The sequence below is a fragment of the Pararge aegeria genome, chromosome 17, assembly GCF_905163445.1.
Source record: "Pararge aegeria chromosome 17, ilParAegt1.1, whole genome shotgun sequence".
In the NCBI taxonomy this organism is placed as follows: Eukaryota; Metazoa; Arthropoda; class Insecta; order Lepidoptera; family Nymphalidae; genus Pararge; species Pararge aegeria.
Genome location: NC_053196.1, coordinates 1,521,208 through 1,542,644, shown reverse-complemented (window position 1 = coordinate 1,542,644; position 21,437 = coordinate 1,521,208). Strand labels below are relative to the sequence as shown.

The window sequence follows — 21,437 nt, the reverse complement described above, 5'->3', positions numbered from 1 at the left end:
AAGTATATTCGGGCCATATGCAACAAAGGTCCTATGCAATCATGCAAGCCGCTCTTTAAATCTCTCAAATTACTAACGCTGCCAGGTATCTACATCTTAGAATCAGCATGCTTCGTATAAAGGTACAGAAGTGATTTTTTTGAAATATGCGGAAATATTGTACCTTTCAATACCCGTTACCGAAATAAAATATTCTACCCGCGATGTAACACAGCACTCGGTTCTAAAAGTTGTTATCATAATATGATTTTGATTTACAACAAATTGCCTATAGCTATTAAAGATTTGCCATTTTTGGAATTCAAGGCAAAATTACGTGACTGGTTGGTTGATAATTACTCGTAAGGGAGTTCTTGGATAATAAAATATAATTATTAGTTTAGTTATTTTTTACTTGACATTCCATGTTTATTGCTCCATACAGTAAAATTAATGAAATTTTATTATAGACAGCCGATTATTTTGATTTTATTTATTTTGATGTTTTTTTAATTATTACATAAATGAATTTGTTTAAATTAAGATTTGCATGTCATATATTATGACTAAACATGTATACCTACAATGTTTTATGCAAATAAAAGGATTTGATTTGATTTGAAAACTTTCAAGAGCTGCAACATGTCAACATTCCTGAGGATGCTCGGAGCGAATCGTGCGTAGAGAAGATCTGTTTGTAGCGGAGTATAAAGATTGAAGAAATTCTTAATTACACCATACATATTCTCCTGCTTCTCGCGCAGTATAGCAAGTTAAACTTATTTTTCATAATTATATGTTTGTGTTGTAGGTGATTCTCGGAATGGGCTACACGGAGAACGTGGACATCTGGTCGGTGGGCTGCATCATGGGCGAGATGATCCGTGGCGGAGTGCTGTTCCCGGGCACCGACCACATCGACCAGTGGAACAAAATTATTGGTGAGGACTCGCTTTTTTACTTACATCCTATGTGGTGGTATATCTCTTCTTCTAGCCCTTACTTCACCTAATGTGCTGACAAACAAACAAAACAAACAACGAACAAAACTGAAGATTTTAGGAACTAAATGTATACAGTCGGTAAGATTGAAGCGTATATGCCGTCCATAAAAATTAAAGACGACGTAGTGGAAAGAGTTTATGAGGCCAGAAACTTAGGGGTAATATACGCTAACTTACACTTTGAAACTCACATTAGAAATATAGTCAAAAACAGCTTAGTCTGAGTGTTACATAATTAATTATTATAATATAAAAACTAAACTTATTAACTATGCTCGGCTGATTCGTGGCGCGAGCTCCCCAGCGTAGGTCCTACAATTAACTCCCATAGGAAGCGTGGTAAAAAAGGTATCGCATCACGATCCCAAGCTAGCCTCCGGAATTTGCTGCGCCGACGTAACTTGAACATGATGCGATACCGCCGCTCCTGGATTAGCAAGCACACTATGGCTATCCCGTGGGTATGCCTACGTAACACATATACCAACACAAAATGAAATAAGAAACATGAAGAAAGAAATAGAATACAAGAGGCGGCCTTATCGCTTATAGTCGTAAAAAATTTATAGGCCCGTTTTGACAATTGTGCAAGACCATAGAATGTAACTTGGAACGAAATTGAAAGAAACAATAAAATAAAAATCAATTACATAGTGTTTAAAAAATTACGTAAATTTTTTTGGGACGTTAAATAATATGAAAGAATATATCGCGAATATTCTTTTTGCACTTACTTTATAGTAGCATGCAATTTATAATTGTTGCGAAACGTTCCGAAAACAGTTACGTTCTGTCTTTTTTTTTTTTATACTAGAGCTGTAACCATTTTTTTACTGAATATCGAAATTAAATATTGTGTAGTAGTAGTTGTGTATTTTACTGCAAAGAATGAGCTTGGTTCTCAAAATGGGTTCTAAATAATGAGTCTGAGTTGATGTATCTGACCAAGCGGCACATGACTGAAGCGTCCCCGCGCGCACTGCGCAGTTTTTCGTTCCTCATCTTGTAAAGTTGACTGTGCGCTCGTTTAAGTTTGATATATATTGTTTACTATTACGTTAACTATGGCTCTTCTATTTTGGACATTAATTTAAACATAGTGATTTGACTCGATTTTTGTGTTTGTTGTTATATAGTACGAACTCTGTTTCAACATGTTGAAAAGTGGACGTATAATCAACAGCCAGTCACGCGAATCGGTTGTGAAGTTAAAGGAATACTTTGAACGAACGAACACTTTACAATACATAATCATATCAATCAAGTAGTGATACAAACTTGAATTGATTTATCGTGAGTATCGAGCACCGAGTCTTATGTTTCCATAACTAGTTGAGTCGCGATGACAAATGTCAAAACGGGCCTATCACTTTTTTACGACTATAGTAGCGATAACTGATAAGCATCAGTTCGTTCGTAACGCTTGCCGGCTCTGGCGCAAGTGGTCACGGAGTGCGTGTTGCAGAGCAACTGGGCACGCCGTCGGCGGCGTTCATGGCGCGCCTGCAGCCCACGGTGCGCAACTACGTGGAGAACCGGCCGCGCTACGCCGGCTACAGCTTCGAGCGCCTGTTCCCCGACATCCTGTTCCCGTCCGACTCCAGCGAGCACAACCGGCTCAAGGCCTCGCAGGCGCGCGACCTGCTGTCGCGCATGCTGGTCATCGACCCTGAGCGCCGCATCTCCGTGGACGAGGCCCTGCTGCACCCCTACATCAACGTGTGGTGAGTGCTGGCTGCGAGGCCATTACGGACAATCTCTGCATCTCTCGTGTGGTTACTACACGATTGATGAATTCCTCAACGACAAGGCTGCTTGGAAACAGGCCACTCCGCTCTCATCTCTCACGAAACAGAACAATTCTAAAGATTGTTAAACATTAAAATGATGTTGGAAAAGAGCAATCTGCTGAGTTTCTTGCCGGCTCTTCTCAGTGCAATCTGCCTTCCGAACCGTTGGTAGGGTCACTACAAACAGACTGACTTGACGTTTCAAAAGTGCTCATTAATTAGGCCTACTTGAAATAAATGAATTTTGATTTTTTTTTTAATTCTCTCTCTGTTTTCCAAACTCCTCCAACGACTCGTGTCATGATTTCCCGCCAATCGTTCAACTTCTGACCACAGACTAAGAAGACCATATGTCAAGGAAATAGTGAACTATACCTACGTTTTTATTTATTGCCATCATTGTCATTTGATTCAGTTATATGGACAAGTGAAACGTCGAGGGATAAATTAATATTAACGAGAAATTAACGAAAACATTGTGATGAACTAAACGAAATAAAATTTTGAAAGTAACAAATAACAAAAGTAGTGTTTCTATACTCTTTGCATCAAAAAAATCCATACCAAAAATTTTTACGCAATGCGCAAGTTTATAAGATTAAGTTTTAGTTCTTCTACACATATCCTAAAGTACTACTTTAAGACCATAAGAAGTGAAAAATAAATATACTGTTACAGCTATAATAACAAATACAAAAAAAAAAGAATACAATAGACATTTAAGGGATCCCATACAACATACTTGTTTTTTTTTTCTGTTTTTATACATAATCCCGCCGAGTGAGTTCGCCTCGCACTTAGCCGGTTGTTTATTATGAAAATTAAGCTAAACTTTGTTATGCTCCACGCAACGATTGTCCTTTTTCGCGGAGTATTGCAAATTAAGCTCAATTTCCATAATAAACAATCGGCTAAGTGCGAGACAGACTCGCGGGTTGTCCACTGGCACTGAGTGTGGCGTCCCACGGCAGGTACGACGAGGGCGAGGTGAACGCGCCGGCGCCCGCGTCCTACGACCACTCGGTGGACGAGCGCGAGCACACGGTGGAGCAGTGGAAGCAACTCATCTACCAGGAGGTGGTGGAGTACGCCGCGCCGCCGCCCGCCCAGCACGCGCCCCCGCCGCCCGACCACGCGCAGCCCGCGCTCACCACATAGGTACCGCGCTATGCACCGCCCCGCCGCCCGACCACGCGCAGCCCGCGCTCACCACATAGGTACCGCGCTATGCACCGCCCCGCCGCCCGACCACGCGCAGCCCGCGCTCACCACATAGGTACCGCGCTATGCACCGCCCCGCCGCCCGACCACGCGCAGCCCGCGCTCACCACATAGGTACCGCGCTATGCACCGCCCCGCCGCCCGACCACGCGCAGCCCGCGCTCACCACATAGGTACCGCGCTATGCACCGCCCCGCCGCCCGACCACGCGCAGCCCGCGCTCACCACATAGGTACCGCGCTATGCACCGCCCCGCCGCCCATGGAAAGGCGGGCGGCGACCCTGCTTTTTAAGTCCACGGCCGTGGGTTCGATTCCCACGACTGGAAAATGTTTGTGTGATAAAGAATGAATGTTTTTCAGTGCCTGGATTTTTATATGTATATTATAAGTGTTTATGTGTATTATTCTAAAAAAAATTCATCAGTCATCTTAGTATCCGAACCCATATCACAAGCTACGCTTACTTCGGGGCTAGATGGTGATGTGTGTATTGTCGTATTTATTTCATTATATTTATTTATTTGCTATCTATGTTTTATTATATTTGTTTATTTGTAATCTCATTGCAGGTTGCAGCGTCGCTGACCGCCGAGATTTAATCTACGAAGTATAGTGCAAAGACTATATAGAGTGCGCCAACGCGCTCCGGCTGTGAAGCCATCGGCGGCAAGGAGCCAACGCTCCGATCCAACGTTATACAATAAACTAAACTGATGTATATATTTATTGCGGTTTTATGTGCAATACGGGCCACGATTAGTGCAAAGTAAAGCCGGGCCATAAATACAAGATAAAGTGTGTAAATAAAATATGACGAGAGAAAAGGACAGATATATAAACTGACCTTTCTATCGCACTCAAACGACGTCAACATTTGTTTACTTCCTTTATCACTTCTTGTTGGCTTTACTTCACTCGTTCATACTACTGTAAAGAGCGAAAAGTGTAATTTTCTTTGTGAAATCTTCTGATGGTGTTAGCGAGCGATGTCAAATGTGATATGGGTAATGTTTATAATTATTGATCAGTTTTTAACCGACATCAAAAATACTTTAACTGAATACAACGCGCATTTTTTTATTTCATTTGACAAAGCTAATAGCTTGCTAGCTTAGCTCCATCATACCTAAAAACATTTAATAATTATATTATAAAGGTTTAGGTTTTGGAGAGCGTAATTGTAAGATAATGAAAAAACTACTAGTTAGTTAACAATTATTAGTTGATGTTATCAACTATTGAGGTCGTTTTATCTTCAAGTAAAGAAAATCAATATTATAATGGTTTTTTTGATAAAATTTCATGAATTACTCAAATTTCCCATTCCATCGTCTTCGTGGAGTATTTAGACATCTCTTGCTAACAACAGTCACTAGTTTCACGCAAAATCTTACAGACGGGACTCAGTCCCCTTATGTTAAAGTTATCAAACGTTATATCGGCGTTGATATGAACCATGGATAAAAATCTGTCATTCTATATAGATGACCAAACATTCTGACTATGGACAAAGGTCGTGCATTAACGACTCGTTAAGACTTTGACGTATGGTTACGGTAACGCCGGTGTCTCGTTAGCTAACCGTTAGACTTCCGTTAGTGGCTCGGAGTGAATGAACGTATACAATAATAACGTAAGGCAGTGTAACACAGTAGTGTTAGATCAGGTGACCTTCACTCGGGGAAGTGTTATCTTGTCTATTAATTGTAGTTTCTTCCCGTTTCTAATTATATTTAGGGTAAGTTCTTAGTTACGTTTGCGTTCGGAACACGTTCCTTTATGTTTTGAGCTCAACATTGTATGTTATTTGTGCGAATTTAGCTGCCTTGGATGGTCACAATGACAATGTATTACCGGCTGAACCCGTAGGAAATATGAGTAGGTTAGAATGCAAACAGTTTCTGCGTTGGTTTGAACGACATCGAGCTAAAAGTTTAACAAATCTCCATGATTTCAGCCGGTTATATAAGACATTATGAAGACAGTTAATGGAATATTTTGATATTTTGATTTTCGCTGGTGGATTCTAAATAAGTTTAATACACGACACCATTGGCGGAGATAAAAAGACAGTTGAATTAATTAACCAATCACAAACGTATGTTTTATCTCCTTGACACCATTGGTTGAGATAAAACGACATTTGAATTAATTAACCAATCACGAACGTGTATTTTGTCTCGTAGCGAAACCTAGCGGATTTTGCTGTACGTTTACCCCGTTTTAATTTGCATAGGAGTGCCTTTCGCATTTTGCTAATATAATGAAAATATTGGCGATTTTACACGAATGCGGACTGAATTTGATACGTTTGGATATTTTTGTACGGTGGCGTTAAACAGATGTCGAAATTTAATTTTTATTTAAATCGCCTTTGCACATGCGGCGTTTTCGGACACAGAACGACGCGCAGCAGTAGCTGACTCGTTCTATGAGTTAAAAGTTGGATGTTTGTCTGAGGCTACTTGCGTTCAATTAATCCCCTTCAAGCTAAATTGTAATATTTTTAGAAAGGGACTTGAATCCATGGCGGTAAAAAAAATTACCCCCAAGACTGCTGCAACAGAACATACAGACTGGACACAACTTTTCACGAATGTATTCTAAAACTGCAATGGATCAATACAACTACACCGGAGTTTAATTTTCTATGACTTAATTTTTTTAAACTTTGAATTAAATGTATTTTCTGACGTTGACACTTTCTTGTTATAAAGAGTCCCTTTAACAGCATTTGACGGCCGATTGTCGCAGTGGGCAGCGACTCCGCTTTCTGAATCTAAGGCTATGGGTTCGATTCCCACAACTAAAAAATGTTTGTGTGATGAACATGAAAGTTTTTTGGTGTCTGGGTGTTTATATATATATTATAAGTATTTATGTAAATTATTCATAAAAATATTCATCAGTCATCTTAGTAACACCCCACAACAGAAGCGTCGCTTACTTTGGGGCTAGATGGCGATGAGTGTATTGTTGTTGTATATTTATTTACTATTTATTTATCAACTAAGTTGGGTATGGTTCGATTATGTCGCCATATAAAATTAAAACAAATAAATTGAAATTTAGTTGTGTCTATACATAGTTTATTAGTATACTTAGCGATCAAAGTTAGTCAAGTTGGCTCAGGCAAAAGGTTGAGACTGTAAAGTGATCGTAGCTCTTACTAGTTACGTCTGAAGCGCTTACGCCGCGCGTGAAAACGTCGTCGTGTGCAGAGGCTCTAAGAGACGATGGAGTTGAGCTTAATTTGTTGTATTATTTTTGAATGTGCAATCACGTTTTTATAGTTTAATAGAATTATGGAATATATTGCAATATTGCTCGTGAAAAATCTATTTTCTGATCCCGTTTTGCCAATATAATGAATTTCTGAACGAATTAATTACAATGTGGTCAGTGCCATTCTGTGTCTTTGCCATATTTTGAATCGTTTTTTTTTCTCTCGTTTGTGAGATATTTGCATCTGCGAAGAAAATGAATATGGATACTTTTTTGTGTAAATAAAGATTTTCGTTTTTTTAGCTGCAGTTTTATGGGTAGAGAGTTGCGGTTGAATAAATCAATTGCAGTTACCCAAGCCGATACTACGGGATAGAACTAGTGGTTTATTTTCTACCCTCGGACTACGACGTATCGTAAGGATCTGCATCGTTACGTAATTGATATCCCATGACTCGAACGAAACGATTTACTTCTGCAAAGATCTGGAATAGTCTTCCGGCTTCAATCTTCCCCGATGCTTATAATATCGATTCCTTCAAATCAACAGTGGCAATCGCGCTCCATCTAAGGCCATAATCATTTACTATCAGATCCGAGTCGAGCATTCTTTCGAGCTATTCGTTTGCTATGCGTATTTCATTGTGATATCATGAGATCCAACATCAATCGACCTTTCGACCTATTTTATTCACCCATTGGAGCTTCGCAATTTGTTGATCTTAACTGACTCTTCAAAAATTCAATATGTATTCAAAATTCATTTATTTCAAGTAGGATATAAGCGCCTTTAAAACGTCAAGATCAAGTCAACTTCTTCTTCTACGAATCTTCTCATTTCTGATCTAATCGCATAGAAACACTGCCAGCAAAGCTCTTTTACATCCGTCGCTGAACTTATGAGGCCAAAAATCAACAACGCGTTGTAGTAATGTAAGTATTGACGATTAACACGCACTGCATGATTGGCCTTAGGCCACAAAATCTGCTTCATAGTTCTGCAATTCTTGAGAAAAGTGCAAATAACCTCATTTTTGGCCTCACAGATACGAATTCAGCAACATTTTGTTATCAGACAGTTTAATCGGATATCTGGTTTTTTCATGCGTAATCACAATATTCTTATCAAGATCGTCATTCCCTTATATTTATTTATCGTAAGGAGGGCAGACTTATGCCTCGTTGATGCAACTTCTGATTTTTTCCTTGACCAGCTGAAATTAAGGAAAAAAAAAACTCAAGTCTTTATTCACGAAAAAGTATTTATATCCAGACTAATTTATTTATGTGCGCGCGATATCAACCCATGTTAAATGTTCACAACACCTTTCGTTTCTTAGCCACTTTTATGACATTTAGTCGGGATTATGTGATGTTTATAGTTACTCATAAGTAGACCTTAGCTGCGTTGTTGACGATATTGTATTTGACTGTACGCGTAGTTATATAAGTACATTTTTACCTAAGTAGTATCTTATATAGAACCACCTCACACGTTAGCGTTCTCGTTGGTTGCATTTAATACGTAAACTATGTGACTGTTGGAATGGTAAATAGGAAGAGTGTAAAGTTTGAGATTTGCTACCCACTTTTACGTTTATCGATAGCGTAAAAGTTTACGATTTATATAGTTACAGTAGGAGAGCGGTATTGACACTAGATGTCGCTATTTCGATACCATATAAATAGTTGTTAACTGTCACTGAACTGTCTGCCACAGACAACCATACCGAAGCGAATGGTTCATTATTTTAAGTAAGATTCAATTCAATAATGATGACTGGCGTGGAAATATTATTGACGCTGGGTTTTTTAGTCGGATTGTGCGTAGCTGATTAACCCTAATGATTTTATCAGCGTAACGCGGACTTTTTGGCGTGCCTCGGAATGGGGGGGGTTTGTATGCGACACGTTTCCGCATAAAGTGGTGGCTGTTTTGGAGTGATTAACGGAATTGCTCGAACATACGGATGTTAACTTAAGTTATCGCGCATTTCTGGTTGACCTCATTTCTGTAGTCATTCTAATAAATATGTCGCAAGGTAGTAAAGGACTAAAGGGGCGGATAACATTCGCAAAAAACATTCGCAATGAGCCGAGCTACTTGATTATTGGACACAGCTGAGCGGTATCATTATCGACCCATTACCATCCCACTACGCGGTACGGGACTCTTCTCAGAAAGAGTAGGGTTAAGGAAGTAGTCCACCATGCTGGCCAAGTCCGAAAGTCTTTAATCACTCAAAAGAGAAAAAATATTGTTGAACTAATCACAAGCTATACAACATATGTTAAAAGGCCCTTTAAATAACACGCCTCAACCATGAAATTATAAAGTACCAACAAACTTTAAAGTAAATTAGACCTAAATGTACTCGTTAAAGAGTCGCAAATTCTTAATTTTGCAAACGCTGCGGCAAAAGTGCTCAATACTACCAGACAGATGTTTGCATGAATTGGAGCTTTATAACAAAGTGCATAAGTACAATTTCACTCTGATGTTACCTTAGAGCATGAATCTTCTAAAGATACTGCATCATTAAACCGAATATTGGTTTTAAATCCTCTATTACTTACAAATAAATTAATAGATTTGGATGTATAAATTCCAATATTTATCAATGGTGGAGGTATTATTTGTAAATGGAAATGGCGTTTTAATTTCGTTTCTTTTTCTTTTATTTAAGGTTGACCGCACTGCATGTCTTGATCTATGGTTCTCCCTTATTAAATGTATAGAAAACAATACGTATAATACAGAAAATTCGACTTTAAAGCAGGCAGCCTAAGGTATATTTTAGTTTGACGAAATAGTGTTTCGATATTTGAAAACGACTATACCATTCCCAGAGTACTCTTTTTTTTATAAGATTGCCTATAAGCTTTTAAATACGTGTATCCGATCCGTATTCATTTCGATTATTTTAAATTGACATGTTAAATTGAATGCAGGTACAGTTTCCATTATAAACCTCGCTAGCACTAAACTTTAAATGCGTTGCGATCATTGCAATCCTTGTTACAGTCGGAATCCAAAGTATCTTTGCTAAGAATTCCTCTAACTTAGTGTCATAGTAAAGTTTGTCTGAGAAAAGTCATAAAATTAAATCCTAGAACTGAAACAACTTTCACGGCTCATAAAATTTTAATGAATGAATGAGATATGATGCTATGCTATATAAATCGGTAACATAAAAATAAAACTGGTATACCACATAATATTCTAAATAAAATTTTGAACCATTTATAGAGGTATGAAGAAAGGCTGCAGCTGTAAACTTCAAATTTTCCTTGAGCAATAAACTATCGTTCATTAAAAAACGTTTCGTAATAATACCCAATTGTTTCCATCCACTGGCAAGACAGTTCAATTCATGAAATGTCCTGAATGAAGTGTAGTCATACATACGTGAAAGATTATCAATCCCTCAGGCAATGAAAATACAAACACCATGATTTTCATTCTTTGATAAAAAAAAAGAAGAATAGTGGCAATTCTGGCGATCAAGCCAGGAAAAATAATCTAAGCTAACGAAAAGGATAGTGCTATCCTTTTCCACTGCAATCATTATGAAAAGGACAGCACATCTATTAGGCCTGTCAGTTTCGTTTCGTTTAGAAATGTTTGTACGTCATAATTGGCACCACTGTCGTGTTTTGATCATCAATTCAGGGTTGGAAATAAATTTGTAAAAAGTCAAACTTTATTATACATTGTTCCTAGAGTCAAACGGAATGATCGCTGTCAAAGTTTGGTTCTAGGGCGCAATCTTAAATGAGGCTCAACGTGTGAGGTAATAGCGTAGGTTATTGTTTGAAACCTCACTAGGTGATATAATTATAATGTTAAGTGTAACAAAGAATGTTGGTAGTCTTACTGCGTTTGCATATTGTCCGATCCGATAGTGCCATACATCGATCCGGTTTATGAGATAATATATAAAATGTGTATGGGACGTAAATTGCCAAATATTGGAGAAACAGCTGGCAAAACCAGCATAATATATAATATTAATTTGTTTTTAAACAAAGTTGATAGCGTGTATACACAATTTATAGTTATAAAAAATCCCTATGAAATTTGTAGGTTGGCAATATTAGAGTCGAGTGTCGTAACATTATAAAAATAAAAATAAATCATTATTTAAATCCATTTTACATTGACGTTTGATTGCGGTCATTTAAATAACATTTTTGCTGTCATAAATACACATTTAATAGGTTGTCCTATAAATGCACATTTAATATCGGTTCCACATCATGTCGGATAGTGTGAAAACGCTTTTAATGGGTGGTTTCAGCATATATAGCACAATTTATTAGCTATAGATGAAAGCTGGGCGGTAACGATTGTGAAATAAGGTCACCATAGACTAACTATATGTTAAGCCTGCGTATAAGTTTATGTATTAGTAATATTACATCGGTGCAGATTATGGTATACAAAATAGGTCCAAAAATAATGCTGTCCTTTCCAACTAAATCTTGTCAATATAGATATTTGAATATGTCCTTTATGTCTAGTTTAGAGATGTCTGTATACCATCAGAATTGGTGCCAATTTTTAACTAATTGAGACAAAAACTCTAGAAATTGCTTTGGTTACGCTCAGTGGCGTGCACAAGGTTTCTGGCCAGGGTATGCAGAAAGAAGGAAGATGCCATAAAATCGAACAATCCTTCGCATTTATTAGTCATACAAAAATCTTAGGGTAGGCAGAGCTTTTATGCGTGTATGAAGTGCACGCCACTGGTTACACTCTCTTTAACTAGATGTTTACTTAAGTATGTCATGACTAGACAACTTATCACTTATAATAATTTGGTAACACGACAATCCTACAACTCCAAAAGTATTACCCCTTTTTGTCGGGGAATATTAAGAAAGGGATTGTTAAACTTTTGTTGTCAGTTGAGGACTTGTGTATTTGACCAATTTGGCAATGGTGATAGTAAAGTGGTTTTAATTTAAAATTGCGCCCCTTATGCATAATGCACGTACTAAAATTTGACTCAAAGGTAAGGTTGTAAAACATTCCTAGAATTATTATTGTTTCAACTTTCTTCTAGTTATAGAAAGTTTAACTCTGAATGAATTGTTATCAACCATGACACGAATAAATCGATAAAATGATGTTCAACATATATTTTAGTCTATGGTGACCTGAAAAGAATCAGTTTGTAATTGACTATAAATTATTATACGAAAGCAATAAATACACTTCTATATTTCCTTCCCAGAACAAGTTGCCATTAAGCTATCTACAGACGTGCCAACGTGTTGGTTGCAAACCTAGGTTGGAAGTTAGCAAGTTGGCTGGTCTGTTGATGCTATTTAATCTTATTTTGCAAATCAAACATATCAAAGACGTTTCGATAGACCTAGGTTAATTTTCTATTCGAAAAACAAAACACTCTCTCGAAAACTATGCCGCTGTTTTTTTAAGAAAATGTTACTTTACTTTTGTTCCATATTGTAAGAAGCGGCTTGGTTATAGTATAGGAGTTATATAAGCCAAAGTTTACATGCTAATTTTAATTATATTCTCTGAAAATTTTACTTCCATGGCTTAACAATTAAGGGTTTCATCATTACTTAAAACTAATTAAGCATACTTGCTAAACTATAAACAAATTGCGATATAAAAATTGGCATGTCTGCTTTTGGCTTTAGGTAAGTTTTAAGTGTTTTAAAATTAACAATTTGTTTTCCTAACGGGAAAATCGATGCCGATTTTTGTGAAAATATTTCATACTTTGATCTCTTAAAGCAGGTAAAGTAGCCATATATTTATTATTCAGCGATATTTCAAATAATAATCGGATGAGGTTATAGAGCTTTGCGATACGGAAGTGTAAAAATAAGAATTAGGATTATATGTATTCTGTTAACTGGCAACTTTATCTGTTAGAAGACCGAAATGATTGAAATACACAAAGAAAAATGTTTAGGTGTTACTAAAATACCAGAATTACATAAGCATTGAATTTATATAGTTAAACTCAACTACGTAAGATCTACAACTTTTGAAATACGCAACCTTTTTTTTAATTCATGTTCTCTCTAACATCTTGCACTTTAGCAGCTCGTAATAGAGAAGCAATAGAATTCATAGACTAAAAATAATTAGGCATGACAATAAAATCAGTAAAACTTTATTGACGAGAGAGAATTACATTATTAAAACATTAAAAAAATTGGTTGCCTGTAAAGTCGGTATACGGGCGAAAGTTTTACGTGACAACGACTTTGAGTGGTAAAATAATTTTAATGTGAATATTCATTCGTATAGTAGGAAGAAGGATGAAATAATAGTAACAATTTAAAACATTTATTTATACAAAGAATTATATTTAAAACATTAATTTATACAAAGAATCTCGCACTGAATTTCATATTAACAAAATTTTATTTTTACCTTTACACATACATACGTATTTATATACAAATATACATACAATAACTTGCAATACATTTGCGTACAATGAAACAGCGTTTACTACAAAGGGACGCGTGCCTTTCACTTTTTATGTCTGTCTCTCTCGCTCTTAGGCGGGCGCGTGCCTCTCACTCGCTCTCATTGTGAGCGCATAACGTAAGCGGAGCGTAACGCAGTTTCTTGAAGTGTCACCCGGCAAACCAATTTATAAGACGTTGTCACGTCAAAAGTTGTAGAAAAAGTGTTGTCGTTAATTACTTGAATTCACTACTCAAAGCTTGTATGCACTCTTAAAATAACCCTGTATATTACAAAATTGCAAAAAATTAAATCTATGAAGTATGCAAATAATGAAGTAAAAATATCGTTATGTAAGTAGGGATTTGTAAATATTAAAATAGTAAGCTAAATGGAACGAAAGTGAAGCAAACATGCGCTATTCTAGGATCATCTGTTTATCGCTATAGTTCACAGACTAAAGGAAAAAGACAGACGGAGCCTTCGCTAACAATGTGTACAGATGGAGCAATATTATTTTTTATGACCGAGAAATCGTTATATAAGGTATTTATATACCTTACCTTAATGCTTCATATAAGAAACTGTACAGTATGACGCTATAAATTTTGATGTCGTGGGGACTAAAAGATAATATTATATAAGATTTATTGATGTTAAAATATATCTCGCTCAAGATTTGGGATCTGCTATCAAATACAAAACAGACATGTTGATAGCGTCGATTGCCTGTGAACAAGATTAATCATGATGAGAAGCTACTAGTCATTGAAAGACAAAAATACTACTTATTCCCGGAGTCCTCCCCCGATCGCTACTGTTATAAGATACCTAAATAATATGCGCTAATTTTGTTTTGTATTTTTACTGCCACCATAGGAGTGTCATTTGGAAGGTTTGCGTCTGTCGCATCGACTGTATCAAAGTTTGGCAACTATAGGAGGCTTGGCACCCCATATATCGTCTATCTTATTCCCTAAGTCTGTGTAGTAAATAAAGAATTCACAACTGTACGTCCAAATTGTCCATTTATATGTTAATGTACCTAATGCAAATTACAATAATGTAATCTTTAGAATGTATTTTAGTACTTGGTAAAACAAGGTTTAAGGTACAGTCAAGTTCAGTAACTTTGCTCTGCAACGTAGATTTGACAGCTAACGGAAAATTCTGTTTTAGTGTTTTTATTCCAATATTTAATGTGTTCAGCTGTACCAAATGATTTTAAAATAAGATTAAAGTGTTTCCGTCAATGCATTTCGGTGAAAAATAATGAAATACTATTTTTCGCTGGCTGCCAAAGTTATGTTGAACAGGAAAGTTACCGGACTTGAAGGTAGTAGCAATGTTGAAGGCCGAGCGGCTGTTAGCGGTAAACATTTGGGTTAAAACACTTCGATGATTATCTAAAAACAACTTATTTTTACTGTACACGTAAGTTATTTCATATTTTAACTGAATAAATCGAAATGGTTATTATATACAGTGTGTTTAATTTTTTATATTTCACCTTTTATTCTTCTATTTTATTTTTTCTCTGCCTTTCTTTGGTCTAGGGAGACCAGAAATGGGACGTTAATGTTTAGTGATTTTATTTTTATCACTGAGCAAGTGATGTAAGTATGATTGGCTTGCGTATAAGTAAAGTTACTTAAGCTGCGATTCGAGACTTTTTTGGACGAGAATATAGTAAAAACAGCCATATTTCGTAGAGAGATAAAATATTTAAAATACAATATATAAATAAATAGCATAAAGTTGTGAGTATCTCGCATGATCACCCAACGCAACCGTTGCGTATTAGTAAGAACATTTTTTTAACATATCTTAAATGTAACTCCTCGTTACTTTTTAGTGTATAATATGCAATTTAATTATGGTAGTATGTATTTTTTTTGTGATAAATTTTTTTTACTACCCTAGTAACCCTGCTAAGTAATTATAAAAATTTAATTAATAAAAATTGTTAAAAGTAGAGAGTAAGAAAAATGGGCTTTACCTAAGTGGTTCTTTCCAAAATTCGAGAACTAATATTTGAACTACTAAACAGACGTATCTAGGATCAATAATGCTTAAGTCCAGGGCTAGAAAGTCAGATAAAAAAAACTAAGATGATTGTCTAGTGAATTAGAGAAAAAATATATAAGAAAACTAGCTGTTGCCCGCTACTTCGTCTGCGTTTGATTTTGTTTTTAAAGTATTCAGTATCGCTAAGCTTTAAATGAGTATGGTAGTATATATATATATATAACATGTGACTGCCAATTAATTATAGACAAATAATTTGCAATAAAATAAAATTGCGACTATAATTAAAGATCTAAGCTGTCCTATCTCTTAAGTTGGACCAGACTGCTCACGGTGTGCCAATTTAATTTAAAATCGGTTAAGTAGTTTAGGAGTCCATCGCGGACAAACATCGTGACAGGAGATTTATATATATTAAGATATGGAAGGTAGAGGTAAGGAGGATCATCTGTGTATATGAAAAAGTGTCGTCGAAATGTATTAAATTAGGATGGCGCCACATTTGCATCAAGGTAACTCTTTAAAGAAGCGCCAAATATAAATATTGTTAGAGTAGGCTTGAAAAATAAACAAGGAAGTAAGGTTATATTTACCACAATATTTTGTACAACGTAAGTTGTTGAAATTCTCAATAATTAACTACTTTAGTCGATAATGACATTAAATTTTTTAACTCGGCATACTTCAATTCATCTACGATTGCTACATTCATACCATACCCTGTGCATCCACCAGCGCCATTGTGGAGGATTTTTGAACTGTTATTTAGCGCATACAACTGGACACTTTTTCAACTTTTCTCCCATATAAGATGACTCTCCTTACCTCTACCCTCCATATAAGAAAAGAAGATTAATCGATTTCTCTTAAGCATATTTCATTGATTTGAAATTATCTTTGCTGTCTTTCTAGAAACCCGAAGTTTGAGTGGTTTAACAACACCATCTAATCCATCGCAATATTCGTATGCTATGATTCTTTTCCATTTTATGTTCAAAACAGCGGACTTGTTCGCAGCGCACAGAAGAGGACGTTACTTGTAGATGTAAAGTTATTTACCAATCATGAAAGAGAAACATTATATAAGATTACATATTTTGAGAACATTCGGAAAATTTTGTTCACTTTATAATAAAATCAACTAGCTAATACTAATAAAATGTAACACCAATTTTAACAATGTCACGATTGCCTAACTTTTGTTTATCGATATATAGATAATAATATGTCAAAAAAATCGATGCAACTAAAAATTTGTCAATTGTTCACATCCCTCTGTGTCACGTTGACACTTCATAGTTCAATAAGTTAGATTTTAGTTTTTACTTTTTATTGGAAGATAAACTTTTCCGATTTCTTCAGTTTCTTCAATTTCCAATCTTTTTTTCTAGGTTTTTCGTTCCTCTTCTTGCTTCGTATTGTTTATCACGTAATAGTCTACGCAATTCACACCACAATATCACCCCAAAGCTTACAGGTAATTGAACATGTCCGAGAAGGACAAAGGGAAAGCAAGCGCGCAAACCAAACATGTACCAAAAGATGCCCAAGTTATTATGACAATCATGAAAGAAGTGGGTATCGCAGACTACGAGCCTAGAGTCGTCAACCAGCTTCTGGAATTCACGTATCGATACGTAACCTCAATTTTGGATGACGCTAGAGTCTTCGCTAATCACTCTAAAAAAAAATCTATAGATTTGGACGATGTACGATTAGCAGTTCAAGTACAGGTAGACAAATCATTCACCAATCCACCGCCACGGGAAGTGCTACTAGAAGTGGCGAGAGTAAAAAACGTTACTCCTTTGCCTCTGATTAAACCACACTGTGGTCTAAGGCTACCACCAGATCGGTAAGTTATAAAGTTACGCATACTTTTAACTCGATAAACCTCTTTAGTGGTTAGGAAAGCTGATTTACTATTAAAATTAAGCTTAATTAGCTATGCAGCAAAAAGTAGCAGAATCTGTATGGTGTAATTTATAATTACTTCAATCGTTGTATTCCTCACTGCACAGATCTACGCACATTTTGCTCCAAAACCAGAGCATTCTCAGAAGATGTTAACTTTACAATAATAATAAATATCTATGACATATTATGAAAGAATATTTTTTTCATAATATGTCATGGAATTCTGCAAAGTAATGTCTGCTTCTATTCAATAGGAGAGCTGATTCTAAAGTAAAGAATCAGCTAATATATGCAACAGATTTCTCTTTTCCAAATTAGTTATTGAATGTACCTGTGTCTTATTCCATACAACAATAAACTGTAGCTGTTGTCTTATCAAATGTCTAGAGATGCCAGTTTCTTTTTATATGCAAACTTATGTTAATTATAAGGTTGTAGTGGGTAAACCTTTTTGACGGTAAGGAGGTTGAGTTTTGCACAAGGGAGATTTATTTTTTAACATTGCAATTTCCCTGAACCTAATGAAAGGTGGCTTCCAATTATCATATAGCATCATATTTAAGAAAAAACTTACAATTAAAACAGTTGTTGTTTTGGAGACAAAGTTTTTTTTTAAAGGTATGGGTAGGCTAGCTGTTGATGATAATCATGCCTAAAAGACAATAATGCTGATGTCTAGGTTGCAGCTCGCTTGACCAGAATAGGAAATACAGTTGCTGGGAGTTTAGCATTTATTATCAGAAATGTGGATCCACACAATAGCATTTTATATCAGAAATGTGGATGGAATATGTTTAAAACATCAAACTGAAATGTTCAACATTTTAATGAATTTGATTTCATGGTCTAACCTTATGTCTTCTCTGTTTTTGTCTTCTTCAATCCTTCCCGAAAGTTCTAAGCTGAAACCCTAAGATAAATGAGGTAAAGATATATTAATCGAAATAAAATGCTAAGTATCATAATGATTTATTTTGCAGCTACTGTTTGTCTGCGTGCAACTATCGTTTCAAGCCTGCCACAAAGAAGATAGTGCCAAAACCAATACAGAATACACCTACAATAAAGACTATCACATCCAAACCACCAGGCAGTCAAAATGTGGTGGTGAAACGACCACCTGGTCCAATTGTCAATGTAACCTCTAAGCCAGTTAATGTTGTTCCAAAGCCAGTTCTCAAGTTTACTTCTGGTAGTAAGGTGAGATATTGCATACTAGTCCTGAATAGTACTAATTTGGTTAATACATATTCCTTACAAAGATAAAAATTGCTTATCAAGTAATGCAAATTTGTCAGTCATAAAGTATCATCATCATCACCATATCAACCCATTACCGGCCTACTACAGGGCACTGGTCTCCTCCCACTATGAGAAGGGGTTAAGGCCGTAGTCCACCACGCTGGCCCAGTACAGATTGATAGACTTTGAGAGCAATATAGAGAACTCTGCATGTAGGTTTCCACACAATGGTTTCCTTCACTTTTGAAGCAAGTGATATTTTTAATTACTTAAAAAAGTTAGAGGTGCCTGCAGGGATTCGAACTCGACTCGAGAAAGTGAAGTCAAGCTCTTACCCACTGAAATAGAGTATAGTAGTAAATAACTCAAGGGGTTTTTTGCCAGGTGGTCGCTAAACCAGCAGTAAGAGTGACAGCCGGTCCCTCAGCACACCCTGTCAAAATGGAAATCGATGAAGTGTCGCTGAAGAGAAAACGGGACGACGATGATTATGATATTATTTAGTTACTTATGTTTTATTTATCTAGCAAAACTTTTTTTTAAGTTCTATTGAATATAATATTATACATTAATTGTGCTGTTAAAGAAATGTGTTCCTGAATGATCTGAAACTTTAAAGTGGTGTTGCTTTATGTTTAAAATATTTTTAATGAAATTCATGTCAAAAATATCTTATTCAAGTTGGTGGCGCACTTTTGATGCGTATATTTCATGAGAATTACACGGGAGTAGGTATAACCATATTCTTAAGCTTAAAACTAAAGCTACAAGGGTTCCAAATGCGGCCTGGTCTAAGAAGAAGCCTACAACAAACTTAGCCGGGTGTTTTTTTTTGTTATCACCTCACATTGACATTATAATTTATTAGAAGAGCAACAACTCACATCCAAGCTTTTTTATCGATTACATAGTCCTTTATACTATAATAGGAAAAAAAATTATTTCCCCACTACACAACTTACAATTTATTGTGTCCAATATTTTTTAGTCACAAAGCTATGTCAACTGTGCTAGATATTGTTTTGTATAGCCAAATGACAGATGTCAGGAACATATTCTTTCAATGGCCGACCTATATTAGTAATAAGTTTTTAATTTGATTTAGCCAATCAAAGCACACCAAAACAACTATAGCAATAAACATAAATCTTTATTGGCATAGTGTAAGTATCCAAGGTGTTTAAGTCTAATTTACAAATTATATAATTTACAACCAAGTAAACAATGGCATGCATTAAATACTTTTTTTTGTCCAAATACATTTTACAGACTAGGAAAATGCATCTTAATTTTTTGTTTCGTGTTTCTTACATAATATAATTTTTCAGTATTACAATTTACTTCCATGGAAATTATCCACTTTAAATTAATTTACTTTTATAACAAATAATATAGAGGATTTGTTTATTTATAATCTTTTAACTTTGAAAGTACTGAACTGATTTAAATAATATATTAACATTAGAAAGCTATTTATGAAGGTCTAAATATCCTATTATGATATATAATATAAATTTTTGAGTTATAATAACCAAAGACCACACTCCATTACATAGGTACCCCTAACTTTGGAATACTTAAGTTATGTAAAAAGTATAAAGTTGTATTTATGTAATTCCTTTTTTTTTTTATATAATATCCTTTGTGGATCTTCCAAGTATATGTGACATTGGCGAAGTACAACATGCTGATTTGGCACACCTGAAAGCTAAAAATATTGATACCCAGCGAACAGACAAAACAACCTTTATCTTATAAGTGAGTAAGGTAATGACTAATGAATAAGGTATGGTAATGAGGATATAAGTAGTCCCATAGTCCCTTTAACGAAGTCTCCGTTAACGGGGGCAGCGGGAATTGTTGTTAAAAAGTGTCCTCGTCCGTTATCCATCTTCGCTAACAAAGGATTGGATGTAAAGATTTTTTTATAAAATAATTCCGTCGTGCCCTTTTACTATCCTCGTTAACTTGGTTAGAGGGATTTGAAGTAAAATATTAAAAATGCGTCTATAAGTACTTATGCGTCTGTCACTTTTACATTCGTTCGCTTTATTTTTTTCCTCGCAGTGCATCAACTACTTTCATTAATATGAGGTCAATCCTTGAATACTGTCAGCAGGGGAACGGGCATTGCTTTGAATTGTGTTAAATAATGATTTTATTCAGTAACAGTACTTGTTCAGGTCAAAATATTCGAAATTTTTCAACCCCTCGATTAATTTGCACCCTTAAAAGTTAATAATTATTTTCACGGCCAGAGTAGGGGAGGGCAGCCCTCCCAGGAAATCTTCTTGGTCTGTTTTGCACGACTCCTACGGTAGTGATCACCTCCCTATACTAATTTCCTGTCCCACCTCTTTTACTCAACCCAAATCCCAATTAAGTTCTCGTAGTTACCTCCTTTCTAAGGCAGATTGGGAACAATTTGCCAAAGATTGTGACGCTTTTGTCAATAAATTCCCTGTATTGTCGCAGGATAATGCACTAGATTGTCACGAGAAATTGGTGACCTCCCTCAAAGCTGCCGCTGACAAAAACATCCCTATTAGACAAAGGGGTAAATCGTCTAAAC

General features: G+C 35.9%; 2 protein-coding genes across 6 annotated transcripts in view; both read left to right on the top strand.

Moving 5' to 3' along the window:
- LOC120630977 (stress-activated protein kinase JNK) overlaps window positions 1-6,690 on the top strand; it is a 143,013-nt gene extending 136,323 nt beyond the window's left edge. For all 5 annotated transcript variants that reach the window (XM_039900350.1, XM_039900351.1, XM_039900352.1 and 2 more), the window contains 4 exons: window positions 791-920; window positions 2,449-2,707; window positions 3,745-3,931; window positions 4,566-6,690. In XM_039900350.1, the coding sequence (XP_039756284.1) occupies window positions 791-920; window positions 2,449-2,707; window positions 3,745-3,931 (576 nt within the window). In that variant the 3' untranslated portion in view covers window positions 4,566-6,690. The remainder of the gene's footprint in view (window positions 1-790; window positions 921-2,448; window positions 2,708-3,744; window positions 3,932-4,565) is intronic.
- A 10,301-nt stretch (window positions 6,691-16,991) lies between these two features.
- On the top strand, window positions 16,992-21,149 carry LOC120631114 (transcription initiation factor TFIID subunit 9). Its single transcript, XM_039900555.1, has 3 exons — window positions 16,992-17,561; window positions 18,604-18,823; window positions 19,250-21,149. Exons 1-3 carry the CDS (start codon window positions 17,194-17,196, stop codon window positions 19,367-19,369), a joined length of 708 nt encoding a protein of 235 aa, XP_039756489.1. The 5' UTR covers window positions 16,992-17,193; the 3' UTR covers window positions 19,370-21,149.
- The last annotated feature ends 288 nt before the right edge of the window (window positions 21,150-21,437 follow it).